Source organism: Cyprinus carpio, chromosome B18, assembly GCF_018340385.1.
Source record: "Cyprinus carpio isolate SPL01 chromosome B18, ASM1834038v1, whole genome shotgun sequence".
In the NCBI taxonomy this organism is placed as follows: domain Eukaryota; kingdom Metazoa; phylum Chordata; class Actinopteri; order Cypriniformes; family Cyprinidae; genus Cyprinus; species Cyprinus carpio.
In genome coordinates, this window is record NC_056614.1 from 19,240,577 (window position 1) to 19,254,169 (window position 13,593).

Genomic DNA, 13,593 nt, shown 5'->3' on the forward strand with positions numbered 1-13,593 from the left:
TAAGCCAGTGATGTTTACATGCGCAGAAAAACTACTTTAAATATTAAAACTGTGTTATGTTTTGTACGTATTATTATTATAAGTTGTTCATGGTGGTTTTCAGAGCTTATATGAAATGAGAGATGCCACAGGATCAAACAAAACAACCAAAAAAAAAATTATTAGTAGTGGTATTTTTAAATGTTTAAAAAAACATCAACATAAAAAAAAATAAAGAAATAAATATAAAAGATCATGGATATATTATTTGTCAAATACCCATGTGCATCATATGTATTCTGAACAGAACAGTAATGTGCATAAAAAGAAAATAAAATTTAAATAAATAAATGAATGGGAACATGCATTTTAAAAAATAAATAAAGATAAGAAATGTTCATGGACGTTATTTGTGCAACACATATATTATGAACAGAATGTGAGCAAAAAATAAAAATAAAAATGACTAAAAAATTTTAATTTATTTATTAATGCTTATGGAAATGTTATTGGTCAACTACCCATGTGCATGTGTTATGAACAGAATGGGAATGTGCATGTGAAAAATAAATTAATAAATAAAATGTAATAAATGTTTAGACTTTTTTTTGAATGAATGATAGAATATGAATGTGAGTTCTGTCGGATCTGACTGAATCCTGCGTCCCAGAAATATGCCCAGAAAGCTGTCTTCACATTTCGAGGACTTTATTTATATGTCAAAAAGAAATGTAATTCTCCAGCATAACCATTTGTAAAATGAATATTACCCTGAGCATTAACAAATAAACAATATATCCACACAAAATATTGTGGTTCACACAGGAATAAACTGGCTTAGTAATGAAAAATGTTTTTGAATACAAATGCTTTAATTTACTGGAATTTGGTCCTATATCAAAACCAGCTACATTCACAAATCTCCGGTTTCTGTTAAATCTGATGACAATCTTTGTTATTAGAATGATTAACTAAAAAGCAATTTCTTTGGGGGAAAGAAATAAAAAATAAACATGTGCTCTCCCCTCCAAGAGTTTACAAAGAATACGTAAGAAGTGTTTTGAAAGAAATAACATTAGGCAGCATATATGACAGAAAGGCTACATTTGAGCATTAACAGACATATATCCTCTCATCAGAACATCAATTAACCTGAAGCATTACTTTGAGTATAGTTATAAAGTTTGTTAATATATTCTAAAAATAATTTAGATTCCCATGTACACACCTCTTTTATTGGTGTGGTTGATCCTGGTTTTCCACAAAGGATACATTTATAAAAACAGCGGTAGAGAGGCACACGTTCAGCAACCTTTCCCAGTTCTGCATGCAGATCATTTTTGTCTTGGTCAGGCCTATAAATATGTGTGAAAGCAAAGGCTTTAATTCCTGTGTGCACTTTTAATTCATCAAGACCTGGTAAAATGTTGTTATTATTATTACTGAGACACTTGTCTATACAGGGAGAGAGTAAGGTGTAGAAAACCACACATCCATCCAACCCTTTTTTATTTAACAATTTTGTTAAGAGAGACTGTTTTGGAGGATTCATCAGTAGATCTTCTGAATGTCTGTCTTTAGAAAATTTTGCAACAATCAGCTCAGTGCCTTCATAGATCAGATTAGTTTCGAGATGTTCCCTCACATTGCTTGCTTCTTCCAGGAATGAAAAGACATTATTCTTTGGGACATTGATGGCTGCTGCATACTGTGTTTGTTGAAATCTGAAAAGAAATAAAAAACTGCATATTCAAAACTGAGTAGTAGTCAAACGTTCATGCTGAAAAGGTATGAATGAGTCATATCTGTTATTTCTATGCTTGTACATTCAATCAGAGAGCTCTAAACATTTGCGCAAACAAATGTTCCATGTAACCTCTATTACAATAATATGAAAACTTACTTATCGTGAAAATGTTTTATAATTTCTGCAAGAACTTCCACGTCGAACTCATCATCCAGACTTTGAGTACAAAGAGAAAGCAGAGAGACAAGGAGAAGGGCCCTTGACAGCTTAGTGAAAACCTAAAGTGATTAAAAAGGCAAAAATGATCAGCGCTCTGGCATCTCCTCTGTTTAGTATATTAACATGATGGCTAAACCTCTGCTGACAAATGTAAAGAACTACAAAGTTAAAGATGAAATCTTTCCGCCTCACCAGAACCAGTTAGAAGTCATAGAAGGGCAGGGTAAACAATAAAATATGAATAAAACATCACCATTGCATTCACAAGTACTGTAGGTAGATTTTAAGAGAGCAGTTGCTTGCTTGCAGACAGTTCCTTCTCAACAGTTAAGTTCAGTCATCACTACTCAAGTTAGCTCTTACTCTTAGCTCCAAACAAGTCCATAAGACACTCAAAATATATATATTTACATATTTACTTACATACAGCCTAGTGTTGCTCTATCGGTCGATGTCAAAGACTTATCAGAGCTAATGAGCTCATCAATATAATCTGGTTCAGGGCTACGATGCAGTGTTCATTTGCACATGCCCACACATACAACATACATCATCGTCACGGTGAAATGAGAGGCAGAAAATGGTTCAGTACTCTGACGGTGAAAGTGGTATTACCATATGCATTTATGGTGGAGACGGGTGGGACAATGGGTCCCCACTACTTTTTGCCATGGATCATTTTGTCCCCACCACTTTTTGAAAGCTGCATTTTTGCATTTGTGTATTATGAGTGGTGATGTCAGTACTGTTATTGAAAGGTTTTTAATGTTTTGCTGCTGTTGTATCATCTGTGTAAATGTTCTCTTGAACACACAGCTCTCAGATGCACTCTGCACTTCTCTATCAGTTACCAATAGCCCATTCTACACTCAATGAAATCGCAAAACAAAATGCAAACAAATGTACTGCCACACCCTGCAGATGTATGTCTGACTTACTGTACAAATGCAAAATTGATGTGTTACTAAAAACTTAAATTTCACCAGGTTTGAACCCCTGACCAATCACACTCAAGCAGGCAGACAACAGAGCAGAGGATTTATTGATTTATTTACTGTATATTGCTGCTGACGCACAGATCCAAAATAAACATGCAATTTATTTCCCAGCTGTTTAACTTCACAGACATAACCGATTGTTTTTGTATCTTGTTTGTGTTTTTAACTTAAACTTGTGTGTGAATGAGAACTTAGTTTAGTACCTACTCACCTGCTGTGACAGCCGCTTTCTGTCAGTGTGCTTTGGATGTGTGCACTCAGAAAACCATATATAAGAAGTTTAAACTTGTTTGGTTTAAAACGCAAAATGTTAAAATAAATGATCTGTGGAGTATTTTGAGCTGAAACCCCACAGATATATTCTGGGGACACCAGAGACTTATATTACATATTGTAAAAAGGGGCATAATATGTCTCCTTTTAATGTCTGTGGTGGTTTTCCTAGTTCACACACAGGCAGGTGCATTTACCTTTTAATATCCACTTCCGTTGTAACTTTGACTAGAAAAAAATCCAATTACAAAGCTCTCTAATTCAAGTTTTACTAGAAACAATTGAGTTAACGTAGCTCAACAATTGCATTTTTAATTCAAAAAAATTGATTCCAGAGATCTACAGCTGAATTACAGATATCAACATATACATTATACTGAAGACTCCATAGTTTGTGGACCATGACCATTTATATTGAACTGAGATATTGCTGCGGGCTGCACCCTTTACATGTACGGTCAAAACAGCTGCATAGTGAGTTCTTGACTGGGATTTCTCAGTTGATTTTCTTTGTTTGATTGCTTACACCCTCAACCACTGTGTACTAGTGAGCACAAATGAGAAGGTTCTAGACAACACCATCATTTTGACAAGTGCCAGCAATTGGACACTTACTGTAATACTACTGCATATCACTAGAAACAAAATAGGACAGGATATAGGCTTCAAATGCTATCTGTGCTTATAACTGAGACATTAACAAAGCCAGTAGCCTATTGACATCTGATGAGACCTATCCAGACTGCCAGCATATGCCTTCTTAAATCTTTGCATCTAATGAAATAATGGTCTGAACATTGAATCAATGCCTGACATGCATATGCCTCACTATCTCTGCAGACCTCCTCAATTTAGGAGAAGACTTACTTTGTTATAGGCAGTCAAACACTTTCTATTTCCCAGAGGAGAGGAATTTTCAGGTGGGATTCCAAAATGAAAAGTATAATGGAAAGGACACCATCACAAACAACATTACAGGCACATACCTATGCATACCAAGCACGTGCCCATCACCAACAACAACATCTTTTGATGCTTCTGAGCGATTGGTTATTAGTTATTATGTTAAAAGCTGCAGTGACTTTAGCAGTGACCATTTTTTTTTAAATGAAAATTTAATGTAGACTAACAATTGTATAAAGCAATGATACATACCATGATGGCTGTGACAGATTCTAGAGAAGATGCAAAGAACTGAGTGTTGAATCTGCTCTGCACTGCAATTTGAGACAAGCAAATGCGTTTAATTTATTCTCTTCTTGTGTTTGCTCTTATGTAAAAAAGAAAGATAAGCTACTTGCAATCCTCAGCAGGGATGTCTCTATCAATGTCTGTTTGATGAAATGTTTGACATTTGCAAATAATTCAGTTAACCAGATATAGTTCATAATTTACTACTGTATGATAAAGTCATAATAAGCATGATAGTGAGTACCTTTGATGCACTAACTTTGTAAAGCACCTGAAATACTTTGTAAGGCTGGAACCAGCAGGATTAAGAAACTTATATAGGCAGCGTGTAGCAAGATGTGTCTTCTGAGAAAGCATGTCAGAAACCAAAGCTGAATGATTTTAAAATTAGTTTTATTTAAAGCACATTATATGCATTGAAAATCATTTTGGTAAGATATGGTCAACAGTTGTGGAACTTTGTGCAGAGTACACATGCTTCCATCAGTGAAGACAATTTTTATGTCTTACTCCCTCACTGAACACCCAAAACTCAGTTCAGGTCATTTATTTGTGTTTACTGCAGATACTACACAGTTGTCTTCAGAATACCAAGCATTAGGCTTTGGCTGGGGATGGTAAAACATCAAATATCACAAGGTTATTGCAATTTTAAAAGAAGTCTTAAAACCTATATATTTTTGCTTCTACTGAGAAAAAAAATATCTGCACTCTTAGAAGAAAAGGTTCTATATAGAACCTTAAACGGTTCTATCAGGCACTACATATATGGAACCCCTGAAAGGTTCCATATAGAACCCTTTTTAAGGGTTCAATCAAAAGAACCCTTTAGGGTTCTTTGTAGCCAGGAAAAAGGTTCTATATAGAACTCTTTAGGGGTTCCCACACTGTAAAATCTAATAAGTTGGGCTTACTTAAAAAAAGCATGCAAACCGATTGCCTTGAAAAAACTAAGTAAAGTGAAATAGGAATAGTATATTGTACTGACAAATGCTTAGTTAGTATAGTTAACTTACACAAGAGTTCTAGTAACTAAAAAAGAACTGTAGGGGGTACTTGATCCTTTCATTTAGGTTTATTCATGACTTAGTATAGCTACTCACTGACTCCCAGAATGCATTGCGCAGAATAAATTATGCAGTTGCTTTGTTTTACAGTTGTTGTTTTTATTTGCCAATTTTATTTGCTGTCTTGTGTCAGAAGTAGCACAACAAAAAGAGCAAATAAAATGGCTATTGTTACAATTAATGAAAATAAATTTTATTTAATTGTTACCATTGTTGTGATTCACGTGATGAATGTTTAAGTCTGTGTGTGACTTCAGCATATTGCCACACACTGTTTAAGGATTATATAAAAAGCATATCAAGTTATTTATGAAAAATAAAATCTCAAAAAGATCATTATTAAACACACACAAAAAAATGCTTTAATTAAAAAATAGGTCATCTTATAAAAGTAACCTATTTATTACTTTTCTTTGAAATCAAATAACTCTGATTTCATGATGCATTGCTGCATTAATAGAGAGAAAATTATAGTAACATAAATGAAGTTTCAAGTGCTCAACCAAAGGCAACGCTAATCACTATAATGGTGAGACTAACAATTGTAATGCAAACGGCATTTAGCAACACATTAGTGCACTGCTGCCTCTCACTGGTTTATTAATGTCATTTGTTCCTTTGTGGCTACTTGAATATTTTAAGTAAGTGTCACTCAAAACAGTAAGTAAATTGTTTTATTTGCCTTGAAAGTAGCTGAAACTTAATAAAACCTAGTAAGTATAACAACTAAGTAAAGATAACTAATAAAATCTAAGTAAGGTAAACTGTTGGATTTTACAGTGCATTATTGGATCATTCTTTGGATTTAATTTTTGTTTTATTTTAATTACATTTTAAGACTTAAACAGCTCATGTTGATATTTTATCACTAAGAACTGAAATAACAATAAGCAACATATCAACAAGCAACACAATAGCATTTACAATGATAAGCAATATATAACACAGCCATTCACAGTGCAACAGTAACAGGGATTAACATAAATCCATTTTTCTTTATCTATTCATACTTTTTATTTTTACCTCTCTAGATAGCACTCACCATTTTAGAATTATAGTTTTTCAACCCCCTTCACCTTATCACCCATCCAACATGTCAGTCACAAATATATGTTGATTGCTAGAATCCACAAAAAAAAAAAAAAAAGATTTTTAACTTGCAAAAAGAATAAATTAAATTTAATATAAAAATATATACATAAGATGTAAGGCTGAGACTGGTGATTTAGCTCATGCCCTTTGGTCCTGCATAAAAGTTCAAGATTTTTGGAAAAGAGTTCAGGAACACATATGTTTAATCTTAGACCTCCAGGTCTTACTATGTCCTAAGCTTTTTATATTAGGTGGGTGGATAAATAATGATTTAATAAACGCTGGCACAAAATCCTGGATTCAAACCAGTCTATTGATTGGCAGACAAATTATTCTCCGGAGCTGGAAATCAGAAGACGCCCCCTCTTTTCAAGAATGGGTAGCTGAACTCTCAAGAGTGGCTGCATATGAAAAAATGTCATATAAGCAGAGGGACAACTTAAAATTGTATTTTAAAAAATGGTCCAAGTACTTAATCTATTTGGAAGTGGAGCATGTGAATAGCATGTTTTGATTGTGACACGGTAAAGACTACATTTTATTTAATTTTTTTTTTTTTTTTTAATTGTTATTTCCACTCCTTTTTCTTTACACAATGTTGATTGTGTGGTTCGTCTATCGTTAGCCAAAGGAATGACCTTAAAGCCATCTTTAGGGAATAGTTCGGGTGGTTTGTTAAAGGGAAAAAAAAAAAAATCAGATTCTGAATTGTATTCTGTATTCTATCCTGTCATTTGCATGAGAATCAATAAAATTGTTAATCTCAAAAAAATAAAAATAAAAATAATAATAAACCAAAAAAAAAAAAAAAAAAAAAAAAAAAAAAAATGTTTATATACATGAGTAAAATGGGAATGTGAAAAGTTTGTCATCAAATAGTATATTAATGACAGTCTTACTTTGCATCTCACCACCAGGTCATTACCTTTTACCCTTAAATAAATGTCAGGTATACTCCACATTGTCCTATAAACCAAGTAGTCTAACTTTTTTTGTATACTGCAACTTTTGCCAATTCTGTAACCCATAAGAGATGGTGAACCACATGTTTCTGAAAAGGGAGCTAAAAGACTAACTAGTAGTATTGTTTTTAAATGTATATGCATTAAAGGTTAATTTTACAATCAGAGAAGCATTTAAACAATAAAAACAAAGGGCTCATGACAATTTCAGCACTGGGAAGGGCTAAATAGTGTTGATTGAAATTAACTGAGTGATGGCTTTTGGATGCTCCATAGTACTGAATAAAAAGTAGACAGCAAACAGATACTTCTGGCATGTGTTATTGGTCAGAGACACATCCAATTGGATGCTAACTATCTTTGCGACAAGTAGTCTTGACATCCTAAGATGGGAATACAAGTCAGAGAAACATTTATTAGACCTATGTAGAGAACAGTACAACAGGAAAAACAAAGGAATCTGCACAATGAAATCAAATCTTAAAACTTAGGCTACTTGAATTAGAGAGGAGTGTGGTGTTTTCATCTCAATGTAGATGACCAAACAAGTAATGCTGCACTCCCTAGTCCAGACCTGCAGTGACAGTGCAAAACATTTATGTATGTATCAGTCAATCATAAGAACCTGCATGATAAAATGTGGAAAGTAGAAGAAGAAAAAATATATCCGTAACTTCAGATTAGCTGATTGACAAGTTTAACCGTGTAACGTTAGGTTAACTAAAAAATGGGTTAAGGTAAAAGTAATTGAAATTAGCTGAAATGTTTTCACTTACAGTGCACATGTAAATTTTAAGTTCTTTTTCTTCAGAATAAAGTTGTGTCAAAGTAAAATTTAAATAAAATCACAAATATAATGTAGTATATTTTTAAATAGCCTAATGTGTAAAAATACATAAAGCATGGTTAAGCCCAAAGAACCCTTTTGTGCCAAAAAGGGTTCTTTCTCCTTATAAAGAACCTTTTTGGCATAAAGGGCTCTTTGGAGATGAGTAAAGAACCCGAGTGCTCTATAAAGAACCCCAAAGAACCTTTTTATAAGTAGGGAAAAACAACCTTTCCTTGCCTTTATGTGTTCAGTTTAACAAAACTTTTTAATGCATTTTACTAATTTAAAACTGAGCTAACATGATGATTTTAATTTTTAAAATAAATAATACAAATGTTGACCTATTTAAAGACGTCTGGTCTAGTGTCTGGTTTCCCTGCAGAAGAGCCAAGTCTCTCATTCACCATAATGCCTTGAATACACAAACAAAGCAGGCAAAAGTAGACAAGCAACTTCAGTGGCCTCATACGCCTTAACTTAAAATGACAAAATTGTCATTATTGAGGAAAAGAACTTAGAACAGCATTAAACATAGAGCTCCAGAAATGTTCTCATAACCCAGTTTATATAGGCCTTCATTACTGTAATATTTAAGAAAACGGATTCATGCATTTTGCAGCATATTAGAAACTGTGTTGTTTTTTATTGTGAAATAAAGAACAATAATTAAAAGTTTTTGGCAGAAGTGAGAAAAGCAAGTTTTCATGCACACTAAGTTTCATCTGTTTTGATGATATTCAGGTTTATGTGCATCAAATGCTTTATTACACTGAACCTAACACTCCTAAGAAGAAACGTAAGAAACTCACAACTTGCATGTAAATTTCCAACAGACAGAAACTAGAAAGTACTCAACCACAGATAACATTCAAATACTATACTGTTTTACTGTGTCCATAGACAGATAAATGCATACAGATATCTGTAAGTTCAAGTCTGACAAGAAAACTCTTCACTGAAAAGATCCTTTTGCATTTGATAAGATATGCATGTATTTTCATACACTGTAAAAAAACAATAAAAAAAAAATAAAAATGTGGACTGTGTCCACGCTCTTACGTTAGCTCTCTCTGCTTGCCTGCTGCGTCACTTGGTTAGGTTGCATGTTTCAAACCTGCACAACTCTAACTGGCTCACATCAATTATCTTTATTTCCATAGCCAACCAACCCTTCAAGGACTTCTTGAATTTGTGAGCTGTCTATGTTCAATGTGGAGAGACTGATCTGGTTTGACCTGATGATCCCCAACAAAAATAAAAGAACAGGCAGTATTTTCCTCAGTTTATTAGTGCACTAACAGAATAATTAGACTGGAATGGTTTGTATGTTGTTATCATTTTCACCATTGTTTTGTAAAAAAAAAAAAACAATAAATGTAAATAAGAAGTAATTAATGAATCAGGAGTCCTGCTGGACAATAATAAACATGTTTTAATACTTTTTAGTACGATTTTTAACTGATGTTCATATTCATCCAGATTCAACATCTCTAAATAAGTCATGTGACTGAATGTTAAAACTCACAGTATTTTCAGTACTCACAATAAAGCCAAAACTAATATAGTGGTAGATATTTAGATGTTTTTTTTTTTCAAATCTATGAAATTACAATTATAACAGACAATTACAGCTGTGATGATTAATAAGTGTCCATAGAAACTGATGTGTGATGGTAAACGTGAACAAAAGAAATAGGATCCTGATGAATACAAACTAAAAGTCCACGAAAATGAATCTAACACAGCATAACTGTGACAAATATTTAAATCTGTAATAACTGTATCCTATAATACAACAAATTTTACTCTAAAATAAGATCATCGTTCACTGCATTTTATGACTAGCAGATTTTGCCCCCTTTTGGGCAGCACTCTTAAAAATAAAGGTTCTTAAAAGGTTCTTCACAGAGATGCCATTGAAGAACCATTTTCGGTTCCACAAAGAACCATTCAGTCAAAGGTTCTTTAAAGAATCATCTATTTCTTACCTTTTTATAATCTGAAGAACCTTCTTTCCCATCAAAGAACCTTTTGTGAAACAGAAAGGTTCTTCAGATGTTAAATGTTCTTTATGGAACCATTTAGACAAAAAGATTCTTCTATGGGATCGTGAAGCACCTTTATTTTTAAGAGTGAGGGTGCTGAAAGTTTATGATACGTTTTTCTGAAACATACCCAAGCTATTTTGATCTTCTGCATATTCATACAGGTCGGTGGTGTGACTTTGACACAAACCCCAAGTATGACTCTATGTAGAGTCTGTTTAGAGAGCCCTTAATTTCATTTATGAGTAAAAACTCATTGAGTTGTTCATCTATTGAAACTTGCCTTGCTTTAATAAATTCGGCAATCAAGCACAAAATCAATTCCAATATCTAAAAGTCTTTCTGATCCATTATCTTCCCAGTATACCACTGTCTACTATGGCAGGGGTTCCCAAAGTAGGGGTCAGGACCCCCCAGGGGGTCACGAAACCATGAGGAGGGGTCGCAAGTTGTGAAAACATTTGTATATTTTAACCACCTCAGAGGAAAGTGGGGGTCCTGAGGTACTGGCACTGTTATTTTAGGGGTCTTGGGCTGAAAAGTTTGGGAACCCCTGTACTATGATACTGTTTTCAAACAGCGTGAAAGACTAAAGCATGGACCCAAGTGTAAGATTCCATATAAAGCAACTTTTAGTTTACCCCAGAAGATGTTTGTGCTAAATTGTGTATCCCAGACTGTCGTGAAAATGGCATATCTTAGCTGTCGTTTGTCATTTGAATGGGCTGAGCTTGAAAGAGGAATGTTCTGAGGGATCAGGGTTAAAGGATAAATTCATCCAAAATTTTTAAATCTGTCATTAATTACACACCCTCATAAGACCTTCGTTCATCTTCAGAACACAAATTAATTTATTTTGATGAAATCTGAGAGCTCTCTGACCCTCCATATACAGCAAGTGTACTAGCACGGTCAAGGACATCACAGATATTTAACCACGTCTGACACGGCCATAAGTCACCAAATGGCTATCAAAGAAATTCTCGAAATTTGCATCGCTGTATGTAAAGTCACTGGACACAGCACATTCAATGACTGGCTTGCTAAATGTAAAGTCTTTTGTCGCTGGCAGACACACCGACAAAAGAGGCTGCCAAGGGTTTGGCACTTGAGAAAGTGGCTGCAACTTTTCCTGTTCACCCAGACTGTGCAGTGTTTGAGACCTTGTCTAAGTGTCAAAAGATGGGAGCTACATTGAAGGAAGAAAAAAATTGTGCTCTCAGTGATAAAGTCATTCCGCCTAGCGGCTATCAAACTGAATTGATTGATTTGTATCACAGAATTACACATCAGGGGGTCCAGAAAATGTATGCCATGCTGCAGCAAACATGGTTTTGGCCAGAGATGTTTAATGATGCGTCCACAAGAGTATCTTAAGCTACTCACATGTGTTTTAAAGGATGCTCATTTCAATGCCCTCAGCACCCAGAATGCAGGAGATCTCAAGAATGCTGCATTTAATTTAAGATCTGAAAATCTTGTATAAGTGGGGGATGAAGTATATCTGAGCTATGATTAAAATGGTTGTTGTAACGAGTCTTACTAAGGCTTGAGTGGGGGAATTGGTGAATCGACTTTCTGAAATTATTAAGAATATAAATATACATATAGGCCTTATGCATTATGACTTGTTATGAATTATGTTATGACTTATGGCTTATTCTTTATTAATTTCATTATTACTCGTCTTCAGATTATGTAATCAATATTTTATCATGTTTGATCATTAATTGGTTGTATTGATTTTATCTTACATTAGTCTTTCTTTGAGTGTTCAGTACAACGAGTTTAAGTGTAAGACATGTGTATCCTTATGTGCCCTTTTGTATTTTTGTTCTCGGGTCGTTCTCTGAGTTTGCAAAATGTGTTAAGACCTCCGAGCTGTGTTTGCTTAAGGATGTAGAAGTCTAGCTCAATTTGGTCCCAAGGTGTCAGAAACCACAATGCTTTGTATATTTACAGTCATGATCTCTGACTAGTCCTCAGAACATGTGTGTTCAGATAAGCACAAAAGAGGAACTTATCTGATCTTTTTAGGGTATAAAAGTGTATAAACAGCACCCCTCCTCACCACTCTATTTTCATTCTGTCTCTCCTTCTTTTGTTTCACTATTTGGGGTGTCCTAGACTTTGGTTTAAGGTTTATCCTTCTCAGACTTCTTAGACCTTTGTTGGTTTGATCAAATTTATCTTTCTCCTTCTATGTGTAATCTGATCAGATTGAACATGATTATTAAAATTTTATGTTTCAGCTTTAAGTTATGATTTTCTTTATTGATTATTTGCATTTCTGAAAACTTTTGAATAAATGTATAACTTTCTCCAACCCACCCGTCTGATGTTGCATCAGATGTTAGTTATATGGTGACTGCATCCATTTCAGATGTATAATAACTGTTTTTCCCAAAGACTTAAGTTATAGTAGCTGAAAAGTATTTAAAGTGAAACAGATGTATTGTTACTGATCAGGGGTACATCCTGTTCCTGGAGATCTACCTTCCTACGGAGTTCAGATCCAACCCTGATTAAATAAACCTGTCTGTAATTACCAAGTGCTCCTTCAGATCCTAATTAGTTGGTTCAGTTGTGTTTGATCAGGAACAGGTTGGGCACCCCTTTTGTAGATCAATAATGTGGGCTAAGTGAGGGGTGCCCGTGCAGGGCCAGCACTAAAGGGCCAACGTTTTGCCAATGAGCAAAATCTCAGAGGCCCTGCACTGGCAGCCCGCTGGGGGCCCTTAGGCTAGCCCTAAGTGGGCCCGTAAAGGGCCAGTGCAGGCTTGTTTGCAGGGTCTGCTCCTAATGTCTTCATGCAAGATACCACAGGACACCTTCAGGAGTCTTGTAGAGTCCATGCCTCAGTGGGTTGGCTCTGTTTTGACAGCAAGTGGAGGACCAACAGCATATCAGTTAGGTGATCATAATGTTTTGGCTCATTGGTGTACAGTAATGTTTATTTGTTAGTAAGTTACTAAAATCAGCTAAATACCATGTGAGATAATCATACACTAATAGACACTAATGCCACACACTGAGCCATCTTTATCTGACCTGGAACAACATCCATGTTGATCCGGAAACAACATTCCAATCAAATAATCAGATTTGTGGAATAGGTTTTCAGCATGGATTCTGCTAATCTTAGGTTTGGTTAAACCTGCCTGCACTGACATCTAGTGTCTTTAGGATGA

General features: G+C 34.6%; 1 protein-coding gene across 1 annotated transcript; it reads right to left on the minus strand.

Moving 5' to 3' along the window:
• Positions 1 to 670: 670 nt before the first annotated feature.
• LOC122140448 lies at positions 671 to 4,456 on the minus strand. Its single transcript, XM_042744224.1, has 3 exons — positions 4,372 to 4,456; positions 1,883 to 2,004; positions 671 to 1,703 (listed from the first exon to the last, which is right to left on the minus strand). The coding sequence occupies exons 1-3, from the start codon at positions 4,372 to 4,374 to the stop codon at positions 1,127 to 1,129; spliced, it is 702 nt and encodes a 233-aa protein (XP_042600158.1). The 5' UTR covers positions 4,375 to 4,456; the 3' UTR covers positions 671 to 1,126.
• Positions 4,457 to 13,593: the final 9,137 nt, after the last annotated feature.